Source organism: Lithobates pipiens, unplaced genomic scaffold (genome assembly GCF_037356315.1).
Source record: "Lithobates pipiens isolate NorthernLeopardFrog02 unplaced genomic scaffold, aLitPip1_a1.2 Scaffold_10, whole genome shotgun sequence".
Taxonomy (NCBI): domain Eukaryota; kingdom Metazoa; phylum Chordata; class Amphibia; order Anura; family Ranidae; genus Lithobates; species Lithobates pipiens.
In genome coordinates, this window is record NW_027507686.1 from 193,474,866 (window position 1) to 193,490,752 (window position 15,887).

The following is a 15,887-nucleotide window of genomic DNA, read 5'->3' on the forward strand; positions in this document are numbered from 1 at the left end:
AAGACATCTAGGAGGGGTTTTGCAGCAAGTGCTGTGGAAAGTGAATGTCATACTTACATCTTCATCCTGAGAAGGGTGCACTAACTCTACAAGTCTCTGGATAATCTTCTCTTCGTTTAGCCACTATAAAAAAGGAAGAGACAAATGGGAAAAAAATATCTAGCTACTGGCCTAAAGTGCATAACTTAGAATGAAAGCTTTGTTCAATGAGGATTGCAAGCTCTTCTCGGCACTGAAGAAAAAAAAAAAAAAAAAAAGCACTAAAATATCTGTTGAACAGATGTACAAAGATCAACATCCTGCCACACATTGGAGAGAATATATGCTTGCACAAGTACAGTTTTGGCCATGTTGGCACTTAAAAAAAAAAAAATAAAAAAAAAAAAAATCAAAATTTGATTTTTTTTTTCATAAAATGCTTTTGGAGTATTAAAAAAAAAAATTATACATCTAAACCTAAAGATAGTATTCCCATTTAAGATACATTAATAATTTAGCTTACTTATGTAGATAGAATGAGGCTGTATATTCTGCAAATCTTTAAATTTTTGTTAAACTCATTCACTGAATGAGAGCTCTACAAGCTGACATAACATGCACTGCATTGATGCATTCTCACAATTTCACAGTAACAATATGAGATAAAGTTCAAGAATATTCCTTTATCCCATTGTTTTGCAAATCTATGTACACTACAAAAAAAAAATTAAAAATTGTACAATTGAAGAGAAATGCATCTGTACCAGGCTGTAAGTGAGGAGGAAGGGCAAGCATTAAAAGTTAAAGAGGAGGGCCGGTTTAAAAAAATAAATAAAATAAATAAATTAAAAGTCAGCAGCTGCAAACACTGTAGCTGCTGACTTAACACACTTGCCTGTCCAGGGCGCCCGCAATGATGGCCGCCCGAGGCTGACCTGTCCCTCGGCTGCCCGCGCCGCCATTTCAACTAAGGGAAACAGGTAGTGGAGCCTTGCAGCTTCACTGCCCGTTTCCTACTGCGCATGCACGAGTCGAGCAGCGCTTTGTGAATGGGGCGCGCTGTGTTCTGGGACACAGTTCCCAGAACACACAGCGCCCTATTACCCAGAAGACGCCGCACGGGGGAGAGAAGAAAGAAGATCTCCGCGGAGGAGGAAGAGGCAGATTAGGATGATGTGCCTAGCAACAGGCATTTCTGGCAAGTTAAAAGTTTGTTTTTTTTTAATGATTTTTTAAAATTTTTAATGTATTTTTTTTCAGGGTGGCCCTCCACTTTAAAGTGAAACCTTCTAAGCAGCTTATAAACCTTGTGATCTTTCTGTACATAGCTTGAAGTGCTTTATTCCTCTCTTGAGGAGCAAAATGGCAGCGGGCCGTAAACGACTCAGTTTGGGAATATTTACTAACCTGACAGCTTATTCTAAATGGGAAAACTTCAATTTGTTTGCAAATATTAAATATTTTATCTACCAGCAAGAACGAGCCCTTACATTTAACGAGCGCCTGTCATTTCAGATCCATCATGCAAGCACCTGTTAGCGGGCATCCACTCACCTGCTGCCCCCACGTCCCTCACCTTGTGTCACGGCCACACCACCGTCCCAGTAAAGTGAATGGGACTGTCAGTGAGTTAACAGCGGGTCAGAGGAGGAGCCGCTGCGGGACAGAGATGACAGTTGCCCTTTAAAAATGATTAAAATAAAGTTAATTTGGGGTGTTGTGTATTGTTTGGGTTGAACTTCTACTCTGAGAAGAAGTGGGAGCAAGTACATGCTACAACTATGTAAAACGCTACCAAAAAGAAAACAAACCTTCAAAAATGGGGGAGAAGGCGGTGTTCAAGTGGAACTTCCACAGGTACCCGTTTTGACATGTACCCTCCCTTCCTCACTTTTGGGAGACTCTGCCACCCCTCAGAAGTTCATCGCCCCCCCTTCCCCCCTCTCCGCCACCATTATAAAAGGCCAAGAATAAGTTCCCATACAACAAGTGGCAGAACCAGACAGCCAATCCGAAAATTGGATGGGTGCTCAGATTGCGGGCTCCCTGTACAGGTAAGTGTCTATATATATATATATTAAGAGTCAGCAGCTACAGTATTTGTAGCGGTTTTCAATTTTTCTTTTCCCCCAGGCGGAACACCGCTTTAAAGCGGTGATTCACCCGTTACTGTGTTTATTAAAAGTCAGCAGCTACAAAAAGTGTAGCCTCCGACTTAAAACACACCCATCTGCCCCATGGTCCAGCAATGTGGCCACCCAAAGCCTTGCTTCTCCTTTTCCCTCTGCAACATAGGCGTCACTACTGTGGGCACATGTCTGACAGCTTGCGGCTTCACAGCCGGGTGTGCACTGCATGTCTTGAATGGCCAGGCAATGACGTGGGAGGGAGTGGCTGCCTAGGCAGAAGTCAAGATTTGTCAAAATCCAAGTACCTGCTCCCCTACACCAAAAAATAAATAAAATAAATAAATAATAATCTCGGGGGGGTCAGGACTGCTTAAAGCAGAAGTTGCACTTTTGGGTGGAACTCTGCTTTAAGTTATTTGAATACTTAAAGTTATGGGAAATTGGTGCATACACCCTGCATTAATACACATGCATTAGTATTGGCTAAAAGGACAGAAGTTACCGAAACTTACATTCAAGACATCTTGCCTTAGCTGTGGTGGCTCAATACATGTGAGAAGTCTTAGCAGCAAATCCATAATTGCAGAGGTACCTATATGTTTTATTATCAAGTCGACAAAGTCATCTTTTTTCTTTAAAAAAGCTACAATCTGTAAAATTAAGCAAAAAGGTTTACATGTAAATCACGTGTAAAGCATAAACCCAAGAAACATTGTTAAAGCAACCCTTAAAAAATAAAATAAAAATAAACACATTTATCATAAAGCTGATTGAAGCCATCATTTTTCCATTAAGTTACACAGATCATTTTTTCTTGGTATGCATGTGATGCCAAAAATGCAAAATCATGGCAAGGGACAAGGTGAATAAAAACTTCACACATACCTGTTCTGGCTTCCTGCTGATTAAAATGCTCAATACTTTGCTGAAAAAACTAGCAAGCAGTGGATTCAACGGAGAGTCATTTAAAAGGAAGCTGTAGAGCCTCTTTAGTAAAGATTCATCCTCTCCTAATCTGTCATTTATTTGCGATACATCTGAGGTTAATAACTCACAAGACAAATTGGGGTACCTAGAAGAAAACAGATCAGAAGCTAAACATGCTGACTGAAAGCACAGTAATAAAAGTTCATAACCATCTATCATGTATAAGCTAGTTTAGAATGTGCAAAAGAGCAATATGAGGGCCTAAAAATTTGACTAATGCAGTTTGCAGTCAGATTTGAACAACAAAAAATACCATAATGAAAAACGCCAACTTTGTGGGGGTTTACTTCAAAATATTTTATGAATAATGTTAGTGATGCCAGTAAATTTCAAAGATCCTTCAGGACGGCTACTTAAATGATTACTGGCTCCACCTTCAACAGGAAACAAACCAGAATGAAATTAAAGAGGAAGTGAACCCTGATGAGTTTACTTCCTCTTTCATTCCCTGCAAAGGCAAAGCATAATTGACTACTATGCATCGCATAGTAGTCCATTATGTGTCACTTACCTGACACAGGAGCCAGCGATGTCACCGCTGTCCCCTGTAGTGCGGCGCAGCCATCTTCTTGGTGGGGGTCTCGCTGCTCCGCCGCTGTTATTCGGCGAAGCCGCGATGACGTCACTCCGCGCATGCGCACGGGAGCCGACACGCACGGCATCTTCGCCGTTGACTATGCCGCACTCAGTGCGCGCCGTAGACAGCAGTGCCTGTCTTTCGGCAAATATCTCTTAAACCATGTAGGTTTAGGAGATATTTCTTGGACCTACAGGTAAGCCTTAACCACTTAAGGACCGCCGCATGTAAATGTACGTCGGCACAATGGCACAGACAGGCACAAGCACGTACGTGCTTGCCTTCCAGCGGGTGGGGGGGGGGGGGGTCAGATCGGACCCCCTCCCGCTGGCTGCGGCGGTCCGTTTCGCTTCAGGAGCGATCCGGGATAAGGGGATGGCCGTTGGTTTCTGGCCATCCCCTCTCGACCGCTCCTGGCGAATGACAAGCTTCCCCCGCCTGTGTAGTGCAAACACAGGCAGGGAGGAAGTGATGTCATTCTCCTCTGGGTGGGCTTGACCGGACTGCGAGGAGAGCAGAGATAGTAAGTGCACCAACACTACACTGACATGTAGGTACACAGGCACACAAATCACCCCCCGATCACCCCCCCCCCACTCCCAGTCACAGTGTCACCGATTGCAGTGATCATTTACTGATCACTGCATTTCGTGTCAGTTGTGACAGTAAAAAGTGTCAGGGCAGTTAGTGTTAGGTCCAGGGTAGCCCCCCCCCCCCAATAAAGGTTTAACCCCCTGATTGCCCCTAGAGTTAACCCTTTCACCCCTTTTGCCAGTGTCATTAAGCAATCGTTTTTCTGATCGCTGCATTAGTGTCACTGGTGCCACTAGGTAGCTAGTTATTTTTTATGTTCACCGACAGGTTTTTATAGCGTTAGGTACCCCCATATACTACCCAATAAAGGTTTTAACCCCCTGATTGCCCCTAGAGTTAACCCTTTCACCAGCGATCACTGTAAGTGTCACTGGTGATGCTGGTTAGCCAGTTATTTAGGTTCCCTGTCAGGTTTTTATATAGCGTCAGGGACCCCCATATACTACCTAATAAAGATTTTAACCCCCTGATTGCCCCTAGTTAACCCTTTCACCAGTGATCACCGTATAAGTGTTACGGGTGACTCTGGTTAGTTAGCTTTTTTAATAGCATCAGGGCACCCACCATTTATTACCCCCTGATCACCCAGCGGGTGATATCAATTAGGTTTTAGGGTCTGCGTCGCCCCAGGCAGCGCTAGGTTAGTGCCAGTACCGCTAACACCCACGTGCAAAGCATACACTTCCCGTAGTGGTATAGTATCTGAACAGATCAATATCTGATCAGATCTATACTAGCGTCCCCAGCAGTTTAGGGTTCCAAAAAAAGGCATTGTTAGCAGGATCAGCCCAGATACCTGCTAACACCTGCGTTTTGCCCCTCCGCCCAGCCCACCCAAGTGCAGTATCGATCGATCACCGTCACTTACAAAACACTAAACACATAACTGCAGCGTTCGCAGAGTCAGGCCTGATCCCTGCGATCGCTAACAGTTTTTTTTGGTAGCGTTTTAGATTTAAATCCTCATTCAATGGGCTCAACATGCCCCTCAGCAATTTCCTTGGGGAAATGGGGTCATTTGGGGGGGTTGTACTGCCCTGCCATTTTAGCACCTCAAGACATGAGATAGGCAGTCAAATTAAAAGCTGTGTAAATTCCAGGAAATGTACTCTAGTTTGTAGACGTTATAACTTTTGCGCAAACCAATAAATATACGCTTGACTTTATTAAAGACATGTGGCTGAATACATTTTGGCCTAAATGTATGACTGAAAATTTTGAAGGAAAAAAAAGATTTTCTACTAAATTTTAGTCTTTTTCCTTTTAGATCGTAAAAAATAAAAAAAAATTGCAGAGGCAATCAAATACCATCAAAAGAAAGCTCTATTTGTGAGAAGAAAAGGACGCAAATTTTGTTTGGGTACAACATTGCATGACTGCGCAATTACCAGTTAAAGCAGTGCAGTGCGAAATTGTAAAAAGACCTCTGGTCCTTAGGCTGACAATTGGTCCGGGGCTTAAGTGGTTAATCTAGGCTTACCTGTAGGTTAAAGTGTGTTGTAAGGGTTTACAACCACTTTAAAAGTCCAACCCGCCCCCTTCAGATAAAAAAAACAAAAAAAACACAAAAAATCATCAATTTACACAAAGAAATAAGGAACCAAAACAACCATCACCACAAGATAAAAACCTCCATCTAGAGACTAACCGTGGAAAATGTGATGTCCCCAAATCATATTTAAAGGACAGCTCCTTGAGTGGATAAACACGTAATCATACTTGTCCTGCCAAAAAATAGGATTTTTTACTTACCGTAAAATCAATTTCTCAGAGTTCACAGACAGCCTTCATAATGATAGGGACGTCCCAAAGCAGTGCCAACATGAGGGGTGGGAAAAAACTAAATATCCCCAAGGCTAATACAAGAGCCAACCAGGTAACAGGAACTTCACCCAGGACAAGCTGAATCCCAACCTGAACGATGCTCCTTCCAGAGGGAATAGACCCTCTAACCAGTGGCCTGCAAAAAAAACTTGCGGCCAAAAGAGGCACCTGCAGATGCCAAACCACCCACTTCATCGAACTTGTGAAAATGTACACAATTAGTGGCCGCCTTGTCAACTTGCAAAACGGCCGCCTGATGACAGAAGGCCCAAGAAGCACTAACTGCCCGAGAAGAAGGCACCATAACCAGGAAAGGAAGAACTACTCCCTGACAGCATAGCCCAGAGACATTATCTGATATACTAGTGAAATCTAGTATATCAAATTTTGAAGTTTTAGCACTTTATTTTAGCAGCAGCTGCAAAATTTCAATCATTCATTATTTCTCCAGCGCCAGTTTTGTTTTATACAGAGAAATTCTGTCCAATCCATCCAGACCAACAGACCCAGTGGCTGGCAAGTACAGCCGAATCCCCCAAACTACATCCCGGCCAGATAAAGCAAATTCCTTAGGATGTGCTGACCAGGGACACAAGAAGCCAACTCCAATGTCCTTATTCAAATGAAATCCACGGAACTTTAAAAAAAATAGGATTTTTATAACAGCTTACCTGTAAAATCCTTTTCTTTTGGAGGTACATCACGGGACACAAACTCCGTAATTACTGATGGGTTATAGGGTAATCACTAGGCGATTGGACACTGGCACACTCTAGACAGGAAGTTCAATCCTCCATATAACCCCTCCCCCAACTGGAGGTACCTCAGTTTTGTAGCAAAGCAAGATAAGTGTATTAGAAGAGGGGAGGGACCTCTGTGTCCCGTGATGTACCGCAAAAGAAAAAGGATTTTACAGGCAAGCTGTTATAAAAATCCTATTTTCTTTCTCGTACATCACGGGACACAGACTCAGTAATTACTGATGGGATGTCCCAGAGCAATGCTATCTGAGGGGAGGGAAACCACACAGCATAGGGTGTAATCAGACCTGAGGACCCTGTACAGCTGCCTGCAGCACACCATGCCCAAAGGCGATATCTTAATGCCTTCTCACATCCACCTGATAAAATTTGGTGAATGTATGGACTGATGACCAGGTTGCGGCCTTGCAGATTTGAGCCATGGAGGCCTGGTGATACACTGCCCACGATGCACTAACAGCCCTAGTGGAGTGTGCCTTGATGTGAAAAGGCGGAATATTTTGCTTCAAACCATAAGCTTTAACAATTACTTGTCGAATCCATTTAGCAATGGTAGATTGACACTGCCTGTCCTCTTAGGATCCTCTGGCAAAACGAACAAAACATCCGTTTTGCGAACCTGAGCAGTCGCTTTCAGATAGGCTTTGACTGCTCTCACTACATCCAAAGAATGTAGCGACTTCTCTTCCATAGAGCGGGGATTTTGGGAAGAAAAAAAAAAAGGAAGGCAGAACAATATCTTGGTTTAGATGAAAATTTGAGACCACCTTCGGTAGAAAACTAGGATGAGGGCGTAACACCACTCTATCCTTGTGCATTATCAGATACGGCTCTTTACAAGAGGGCCGCCAATGCTGATACTCTTCTGGCAGAAGAAATGGCCACCAGAAAAATGTATTTCCTTGTCAACAGAACTAAGGGAATTTGATAATCAGATAATGGGGAAAGGGAAAAGGGAAAAATTGGTACTTTAAATGAGGTCATAGCCTCCATCCCTATCAATATGAGGCAAAAAAAAATAAAAAAAAGCTACTAAAAAAAGATTATTATTATTATTATTAATATGTAATCATGCTTTGATAGACAATAATAAATCTTTTTTAATCCCGTACTTCATATAAAGTCCCGTGAGCTCTTGTTTTTAATTTTTGCCTCATAAGGGAATTTGATGTGTCGGTTCAAAAGGCTGCTTCTGCAAATTCAGATCCCAGGGGTTCAGGAGGTGCCTTAACTGGAGGATTAAGGCACGTTACCCCTTGTATAAAAGCTTCGGACCAAAGAATGCGAAGCAAGTGGAAGTTTAAACAGAACTGATAAGGCCGAGACTTGACCCTTGATGGTACTCAAGGCCAGTTTAATCTCTAACCCATTTTGCAGAAATTCAAGGATTCTGCTCATGACAATTTCTGGGATGCCAACCCCTGGATTCACACCAGGAGACATGCTTTCCAGACTCTGATAAAATCCATTCTGGAAGCTGACTTTCTTGCATTAATCAAGGCAGAGATCACAGGGCCCGAAAGCCCACGATTCTTCAGAATGTGGGCTTCAATAGCCAAACCGTTAAATGTAGCGTTTGTAAGGTAGGATGGAATACTAGTCCCTGGGAAAGCAGGTGTGGGCGGGACGGTAGGGTCCAAGGAAAGCCTACCGCCATCTTCAATATTTCTGCATGTCAAGCTCTCCTGGGCCATGCTGGGGCCACCAGAAGCACAGACTTTCTGCCTGATCCTGCAAAGAAGTTGTGGCAGTAGCAGAATATGAGGGAATGCATAAATTAGGAACTGATGTCACAGAGTTACCAACGCATCTGTCCCGCATGCAAGAGGATCCCTCGTTCTTGACACAAAGTTGTCGATCTTTTTGTTGAACCTGGACGCAAAAGAGATCTACATCCGTTTGGCTTTAGTACTGTGAAAAGGTTGGACTAAAACCTCATTCCCTGCTCTTGTGTAGGAACTACCATGATAACGTTTCACGACAATAGTCGCTCCAACGCTAGAAGGAGAGACTTTTTCTCTGGGTACATTTGATCTGAGGTAATGAGGAGAAGGGAATTCTCAGAATTCTAGTTGGTAACCTAGAGTTATTGTGGAGACCACTCATTTGTCCTGAAATTCCTCCTGCCAGAGCCCTGAGAACTTTAGTAGTCTTATGAAGGGTGCCCCTTCATAAGGAGGTCTTAGCATTTTGTCTTGAAGACCTTCTCCCCCAGGACTTTTGTCCCTGGGGTTGATCGAGTTTTAACCTTTGAGCCTGACGGAGGAGGCCGTTGTGACTGCCTGGAGGCTGATGACCCTGGCACTGGAGAAAGCGCCCATTTAAAGGAGGGACGTTTACTCCTTTTCTTGACTGGTAAAAAAGGGTGCTTTTCCCACTAGAGATCCTATGGATATAAAATTGTCCAAATCCCCTCCAAACAGTTTTGCACCACAAAAGGGATATCCTGCCAGGAGTTTCTTACAAGGTGATTCGGCTGACCAATTTTTCAGTCATAAGATTTTACGCATGTGTACCAACCCAAGTGTAAGGCAAGAGGTCTGAATACAAAAGCCGCTGGTAGGTTGGCTAACCCCCGGGCTTGCTGTTCAGGTAAAGCTTTAACCAGTTGCCGACCGCCGCACGCCGATGTACGTCGGTACAATGGCACGGGCAGGCATAAGGACATACATGTACGTCCCTTGCCTCCCGCGGGTCGGGGGCCCGATCGGGCCCCCGCCCGGTGCCTGCGGCGGTCGGTATTCGTACGGGAGCGATCCCGGACGAGGGGACGGCCATTCATTCATGGCCACCCCCTCGCGATCGCTCCCGACGAATAGAAATCCCCGGTGACATCACTTCCTCTCCTGTAATGTAAACACAGGAGAGGAAGTGATGTATTCTCTCCTCCGTGTCGGTATTTTTCGTTCCGACACGGAGGAGAGCGGATCAGTAAGTTGCACCAACACTCACACACACAGTAGAACATGCCAGGCACACTCACACCCCCCCTTTACCCCCCGATCACCCCCCCAATTACCCCTGCCCCCCAGTCACAGTGACACCAATGTCTTTTTTTTTTTTTTTGCATTGGTGTCATTTGTGACTGTAATAACTGTTAGGGCAGTTAGAGTTAGCCCCCTTTAGTTCTAATGTACCCCCCTAACCCCCCCAATAAAGGTTTAACCCCGTGATCACCCCCCGTCGCCAGTGTCACTAAGGCTGGGTTCACATTGCAGCGGTTTATGAGAACGAATGTGATTCGCACCGCACTGCAGTGCAAATCACATCCGATCTCTGTGCGATTCGAGTTCAGCCATTCGCCGCACCCGCCGCACCCGCCACACCCGCCGCAAATTCGCACGGGACCCTTTTTTTGGCCCGCAGCAGAATCGGATCGCATGGGTGTTCACACCATGCGATCCGAGTTTGCAGATCGCACTGCGATATGCGAACTGATCTGGGGGTGTCAGTAACATTTCACTGACACTCCCAGCAGTTCGCATAGGGCAGTGTGAACTGCCGCCGGGAGGCATGCGATGCGGGAACCCGCCGCGGATTCGCGGCGTTTCCGCATCGCTCCAGTGTGAACCCAGCCTAATAAGCGATCATTTTTCTGATCGCCGTATTAGTGTCACAGGTGACGCTAGTTAGGCAGGTAGGTATTTAGGTTCGCCGCAGCTTTTTATAGCGCCAGGGACCCCCATATACTACCGCATAAAGCCCCCTGATTGCCCCCTAGTTAACCCTTTCACCAGTGATCACCATATAACTGTTACAGGTGACGCTGGTTGGTTAGTTATTTTTTTATAGTTTCAGGGCACCCGCCATTTATTACCTAATAAAGGTTTAACCCCCTGATCACCCGGCGGGTGTCATTTGTGACTAATAACTGTTAGGGCAGTTAGGGTTAGCCCCCTTTAGTTCTAAGGTACCCCCCTAACCCCCCCAATAAAGGTTTAACCCCGTGATCACCCCCCGTCGCCAGTGTCACTAAGGCTGGGTTCACATTGCAGCGGTTTATGAGAACGGATGTGATTCGCACCGCACTGCAGTGCAAATCACATCCGATCTCTGTGCGATTCGAGTTCAGCCATTCGCCGCACCCGCCGCAAATTCGCACGGGACCCTTTTTTTGGCCCGCAGCAGAATCGGATCGCATGGGTGTTCACACCATGCGATCCGAGTTTGCAGATCGCACTGCGATATGCGAACTGATCTGGGGGTGTCAGTAACATTTCACTGACACTCCCAGCAGTTCGCATAGGGCAGTGTGAACTGCCGCCGGGAGGCATGCGATGCGGGAACCCGCCGCGCATTCGTGGCGTTCCCGCATCGCTCCAGTGTGAACCCAGCCTAATAAGCGATCGTTTTTCTGATCGCCGTATTAGTGTCACAGGTGACGCTAGTTAGGCAGGTAGGTATTTAGGTTCGCTGCAGCTTTTTATAGCGCCAGGGACCCCCATATACTACCGCATAAAGCCCCCTAATTGCCCCCTAGTTAACCCTTTCACCAGTGATCACCATATAACTGTTACAGGTGACGCTGGTTGGTTAGTTATTTTTTTATAGTTTCAGGGCACCCGCCATTTATTACCTAGTCTCACTAGTGTACCCCTAAATTTAGGGGTGTCTACTTTCCAAAATGGGGTCATTTGGGGGGGGGTTTGTGCCATCTTGGCATTTTATGGCCTTCAAAACTGTAACGCCCTTAGAAAGCCTGAAGGCGGTGCTTGGTTTTCGGGGCCCCGTACGCGGCTAGGCTCCCAAAAAGTCCCACATATGTGGTATCCCCATACTCAGGAGAAGCAGCAGAATTTATTTTGGGGTGTCATTTCACATATGCCCATGGCATGCGTGAGCAATATATCATTTAGTGACAACTTTGTGAAAAAAAAAAAAAAAAAAAAAAAAAGTTTGTAATTTTCCCGCAACTTGTGGCAAAATATAAAATATTCCATGGACTCAACATGCCTCTCAGCAAATAGCTTGGGGTGTCTACTTTCTAAAATGGGGTCATTTGTGGGGGTTTTGTGCCATCTTGGCATTTTATGGCCTTCAAAACTGTAATAGGTAGTGAGGAGTGAAATCAAAAAATTACGCCCTTAGAAAGCCTGAAGGCGGTGCTTGGTTTTCGGGGCCCCGTACGCGGCTAGGCTCCCAAAAAGTCCCACATATGTGGTATCCCCGTACTCAGGAGAAGCAGCAGAATTTATTTTGGGGTGTCATTTCACATATGCCCATGGCATGCATGAGCAATATATCATTTAGTGACAACTTTGTTAAAAAAAAAAAAAAAAAAAAAAAGTTTGTAATTTTCCCGCAACTTGTGGCAAAATATAAAATATTCCATGAACTCAACATGCCTCTCAGCAAATAGCTTGGGGTGTCTACTTTCTAAAATGGGGTCATTTGTGGGGGTTTTGTGCCATCTTGGCATTTTATGGCCTTCAAAACTGTAATAGGTAGTGAGAAGTGAACTCAAAAATTTACGCCCTTAGAAAGCCTGAAGGCGGTGCTTGGTTTTCGGGGCCCCGTACGCGGCTAGGCTCCCAAAAAGTCCCACATATGTGGTATCCCCATACTCAGGAGAAGCAGCAGAATTTATTTTGGGGTGTCATTTCACATACGCCCATAGCATGTGTGAGCAATATATCATTTAGTGACAACTTTGTGTAAAAAAAAAATAAAAATTTTTTTTTTGTCATTATTCAATCGCTTGAGGCAAAAAAATAAAATATTCAATGGGCTCAACATGCCTCTTATCAATTTCCTTAGGGGGTCTACTTTCCAAAATGGGGTCATTTGGGGGGGTTTTGTACTGCCCTGCCATTTTAGCACCTCAAGAAATGAGATAGGCAGTCGTAAACTAAAAGCTGCGTAAATTCCAGAAAACGTACCTTAGTTTGTAGATGTGACAACTTTTGCGCAAACCAATAAATATACAATTATTGACTTTTTTTTTACCAAAGACATGTGGCTGAATACATTTTGGCCTAAATGTATGACTAAAATTGAGTTTATTGGATTTTTCTAATAACAAAAAGTAGAAAATATCATTTTTTTTCAAAATTTGCGGTCTTTTTACGTTTATATCGCAAAAAATAAAAATCGCAGAGGCAATCAAATACCATCAAAAGAAAGCTCTATTTGTGGGAAGAAAAGGACGCAAATTTTGTTTGGGTACAACATTGCATGACCGCGCAATTACCAGTTAAAGCAGCGCAGTGCCAAAGTGTAAAAAGACCTCTGGTCATTTACCAGCAAAATGGTCCGGTCTGAAAGTGGTTAAGCAGCTTTTTAACATGGTCTCTGAAATATTGACAGACTCAAATTGCTGCCACTGTAGGTTGATCTACTGAACCTGCCAAGGAAACGTTTAATAGGAATTCCAATTTTTTATCAGTTGGATCCCTAAGCATCTGAGCGTTGTCAACAGGACAAGTCAGGCATTTGTTTACGGAGGAAATGGCAGCATCAACTGCCGGTATATCCCACATCTTAGTAAATTTTTCCTCCATAGGATAAAGTGTAGAAAACCTTTTCCTGACTCAGCCAAATCAAATTGTTCAAAGACCTTGGATATATGTCCCATTAAGCCAGGATCTTCCCGAAGGGAGCCAACATGGAATTGTGCAAATGCCTTGCAAAACAAAAAAAGGGTAGATATCATCAGACCTGACATCCACATGGGGATCCGCAAAGGATCCCACCTGCCGGATAGTAAATGAAACAAACGCTACATGCTACTCCTGGAGTCTGTTGTCCGGTCAGGCTCAGATAAAGCAAACGTTCTGGCCGGACCAAAGACTTCTTCCGATCGTATAGAGGCCAACTGAAATCGGAGAAGTCTGTCTAGAAACTACATTGCACCTTGGAACACTAAACGAGAATTCTGCACAGCAGATTGCCCTGTCAGCCCAGGACAGTCAACCCCCACTGACGCAACCATGCCAGATCCAGGATCAACACCTCATGAATCCCTGGATGAGGAGTGTTCCTTTGATCTGGCCACCACATGCGTCGATAATGCTCCGCACCCCCAGCAGATGGAGAAAGTGCTGTAGTTGAGCACATAACAGAATGCTTAAGCAATCGTAAAGTCATAGAAGTCAGAAAGACCCCATGATGGAGTGCCACCACTGCGTGGACGAACTCCATCCTGAACTCCTGTACCCACACAAGGCAGGTCAGGGCCTTGAGGTCCCGAATTTGATGTCCCCCATCCATCTCCATCTTTTAGACTGTGCCCAGGTTCAATTAAAACCCCTGAGACCATTTAAAGCACAAGAACCAGGACAATCACACTCTGTAGCAACAGGGAATGCACAGACCCCCCCCCCAGAGGTCAGCAACCAGTCTGGCAAAAGATGACTATTGGAAACAAGCAAACAGTTTTGGAGGAACACAGACAGAAAAAAATAAAAAAAATTACCGGACATGAAGTCAGTGCAATAAGTGCAGCAAGGCAGGGGACTTCTGCTCCCCCTCCAGGTATGCCAGCTAAACTCTTAGAAGCCAGAAATTCCTCTATTAGAGCCTTGGTTGCCTCTAGCAGCCTAGAAACAGAGGGGTTCGCCACTGGTGTTAACAGTACCCTTCTGGAGGGGGGACTCCCCAAAGGGGTACCTTACAGCCAGTGTTTTTTGGAAACGCAAGAATCACTTTTGACAGCCTTCCTGGACAAATGTGTCAAAATAAGGAAGGGGAACGCTTTTGCCACGCGAGACAGCTTAACCAAGCAGGTACCATCCCTCTCCTGCAGCCACCGCTGTATCCTCCCCCATCCTGAAAGGTTCCCGCACAGATGTAAGTTCGACAACCAGCACCCCCTTGAGCCCTTCTGCCATCATTCCCACTCCCTGACAGGATAGGGAGCATGGCCACCAGCCCACAAGGTGGCCACCTTTATGCGGCAGAGTCAGATAGGGTTGTTCAACAGGGGAGGAGGGGAGGGCAGGAGTGCCCTATACTAGGTTAACAGCCTAAATGCAATACCAAAAAAACAGGGGGCCACAGAGGGTGTCAACTGAGGCCCTGCACAGGGGGAGACAGACCCAAGCCCGCACAGACCATGGCCCCTCACAGGGGGCACTGACCCCCGCAGAGCCACCACAAGGCCTAGCAGGCCGCCGAAGCCACGGTCTAAATTTCTGGTGGCCTGCAGGGGGACCATGGTAGGCCGCAAGCCAAATTTCTGGTCGCCCACCGTGAGCATGCAGCCCCTGTCCCGTGTCCCTCACCACTCCAGGGAAGGAGAGGAGGGGACACCCTTACCTCTACAGCGAACTGTGCAGGCAATGCGCCCTCGGGGGGGGGCGCTGCGACACAGGGCAAGACCTGGTCGTATGCGACCTCACGAGACTTGCTTTGCAGGGCCAGTCCCTGCCTAGTTGGGCTATGCCGTGGCCGACCTAGGGCGTAGTAGCAGTCCGCACGCGCTCGCTGGCCAGACTGGGGTGAGCCTCTGGATGTATCAAGTCCGTCGCCCAGCCTGCCAGTTAATTGTAGCGCTTACTGGAAAAAAAAACAAAAAAAAAAATCCTGAAAACCCACAAATATTCACAGGACTAGCGACCCCAGCAAGGAACCAAGTCCTTACTCCTGACTAGGCAGAAAAAAATAAATAAATAAAAAAAACCCCACAACCCCCACACAATACCTGGAGCAGGGAGGGGGTTATATACTGACTATGGACATCCCATGGGAGTGGCCAAGTGTTTTTTTTTCGTTTCTGTCTAGCCCTACTCCTGTGGAGGTGGTATAACCCTATCGTTATGAAGGCTGTGTCTGTCAATGAACGAATGAGAAACTGGCATGCTACACATAGCGTTGCATAAAAGTATGGCTTGTAGACCATACCGAAGCCTTAAGACTTTTCCATGAAGCATCTGAGCTATCTGCCCTTGATGCTTCAACCTGGTAGATTGAGCCGTAATTTCAGCAAGTGATTGTTGTCCTGTATGGGACGTTTGCTGAAATAGTCACTCTAATCCACCGAGAAGGAGAAGGAGAATAAGAAGGAGAAGGAGGAGAAGGAGAATAAGAATCCAAGTA

At 45.5% G+C, this 15,887-nt stretch overlaps 1 protein-coding gene across 8 annotated transcripts in view; it reads right to left on the reverse strand.

Annotated features, from left to right (window-relative positions):
• PPP6R3 (protein phosphatase 6 regulatory subunit 3) overlaps window positions 1–15,887 on the reverse strand; it is a 185,295-nt gene that overhangs the window by 118,686 nt on the left and 50,722 nt on the right. For all 8 annotated transcript variants that reach the window (XM_077460801.1, XM_077460804.1, XM_077460803.1 and 5 more), the window contains 3 exons: window positions 2,994–3,180; window positions 2,621–2,758; window positions 58–123 (listed from right to left, as the gene is read on the reverse strand). In XM_077460801.1, the coding sequence (XP_077316927.1) occupies window positions 58–123; window positions 2,621–2,758; window positions 2,994–3,180 (391 nt within the window). The remainder of the gene's footprint in view (window positions 1–57; window positions 124–2,620; window positions 2,759–2,993; window positions 3,181–15,887) is intronic.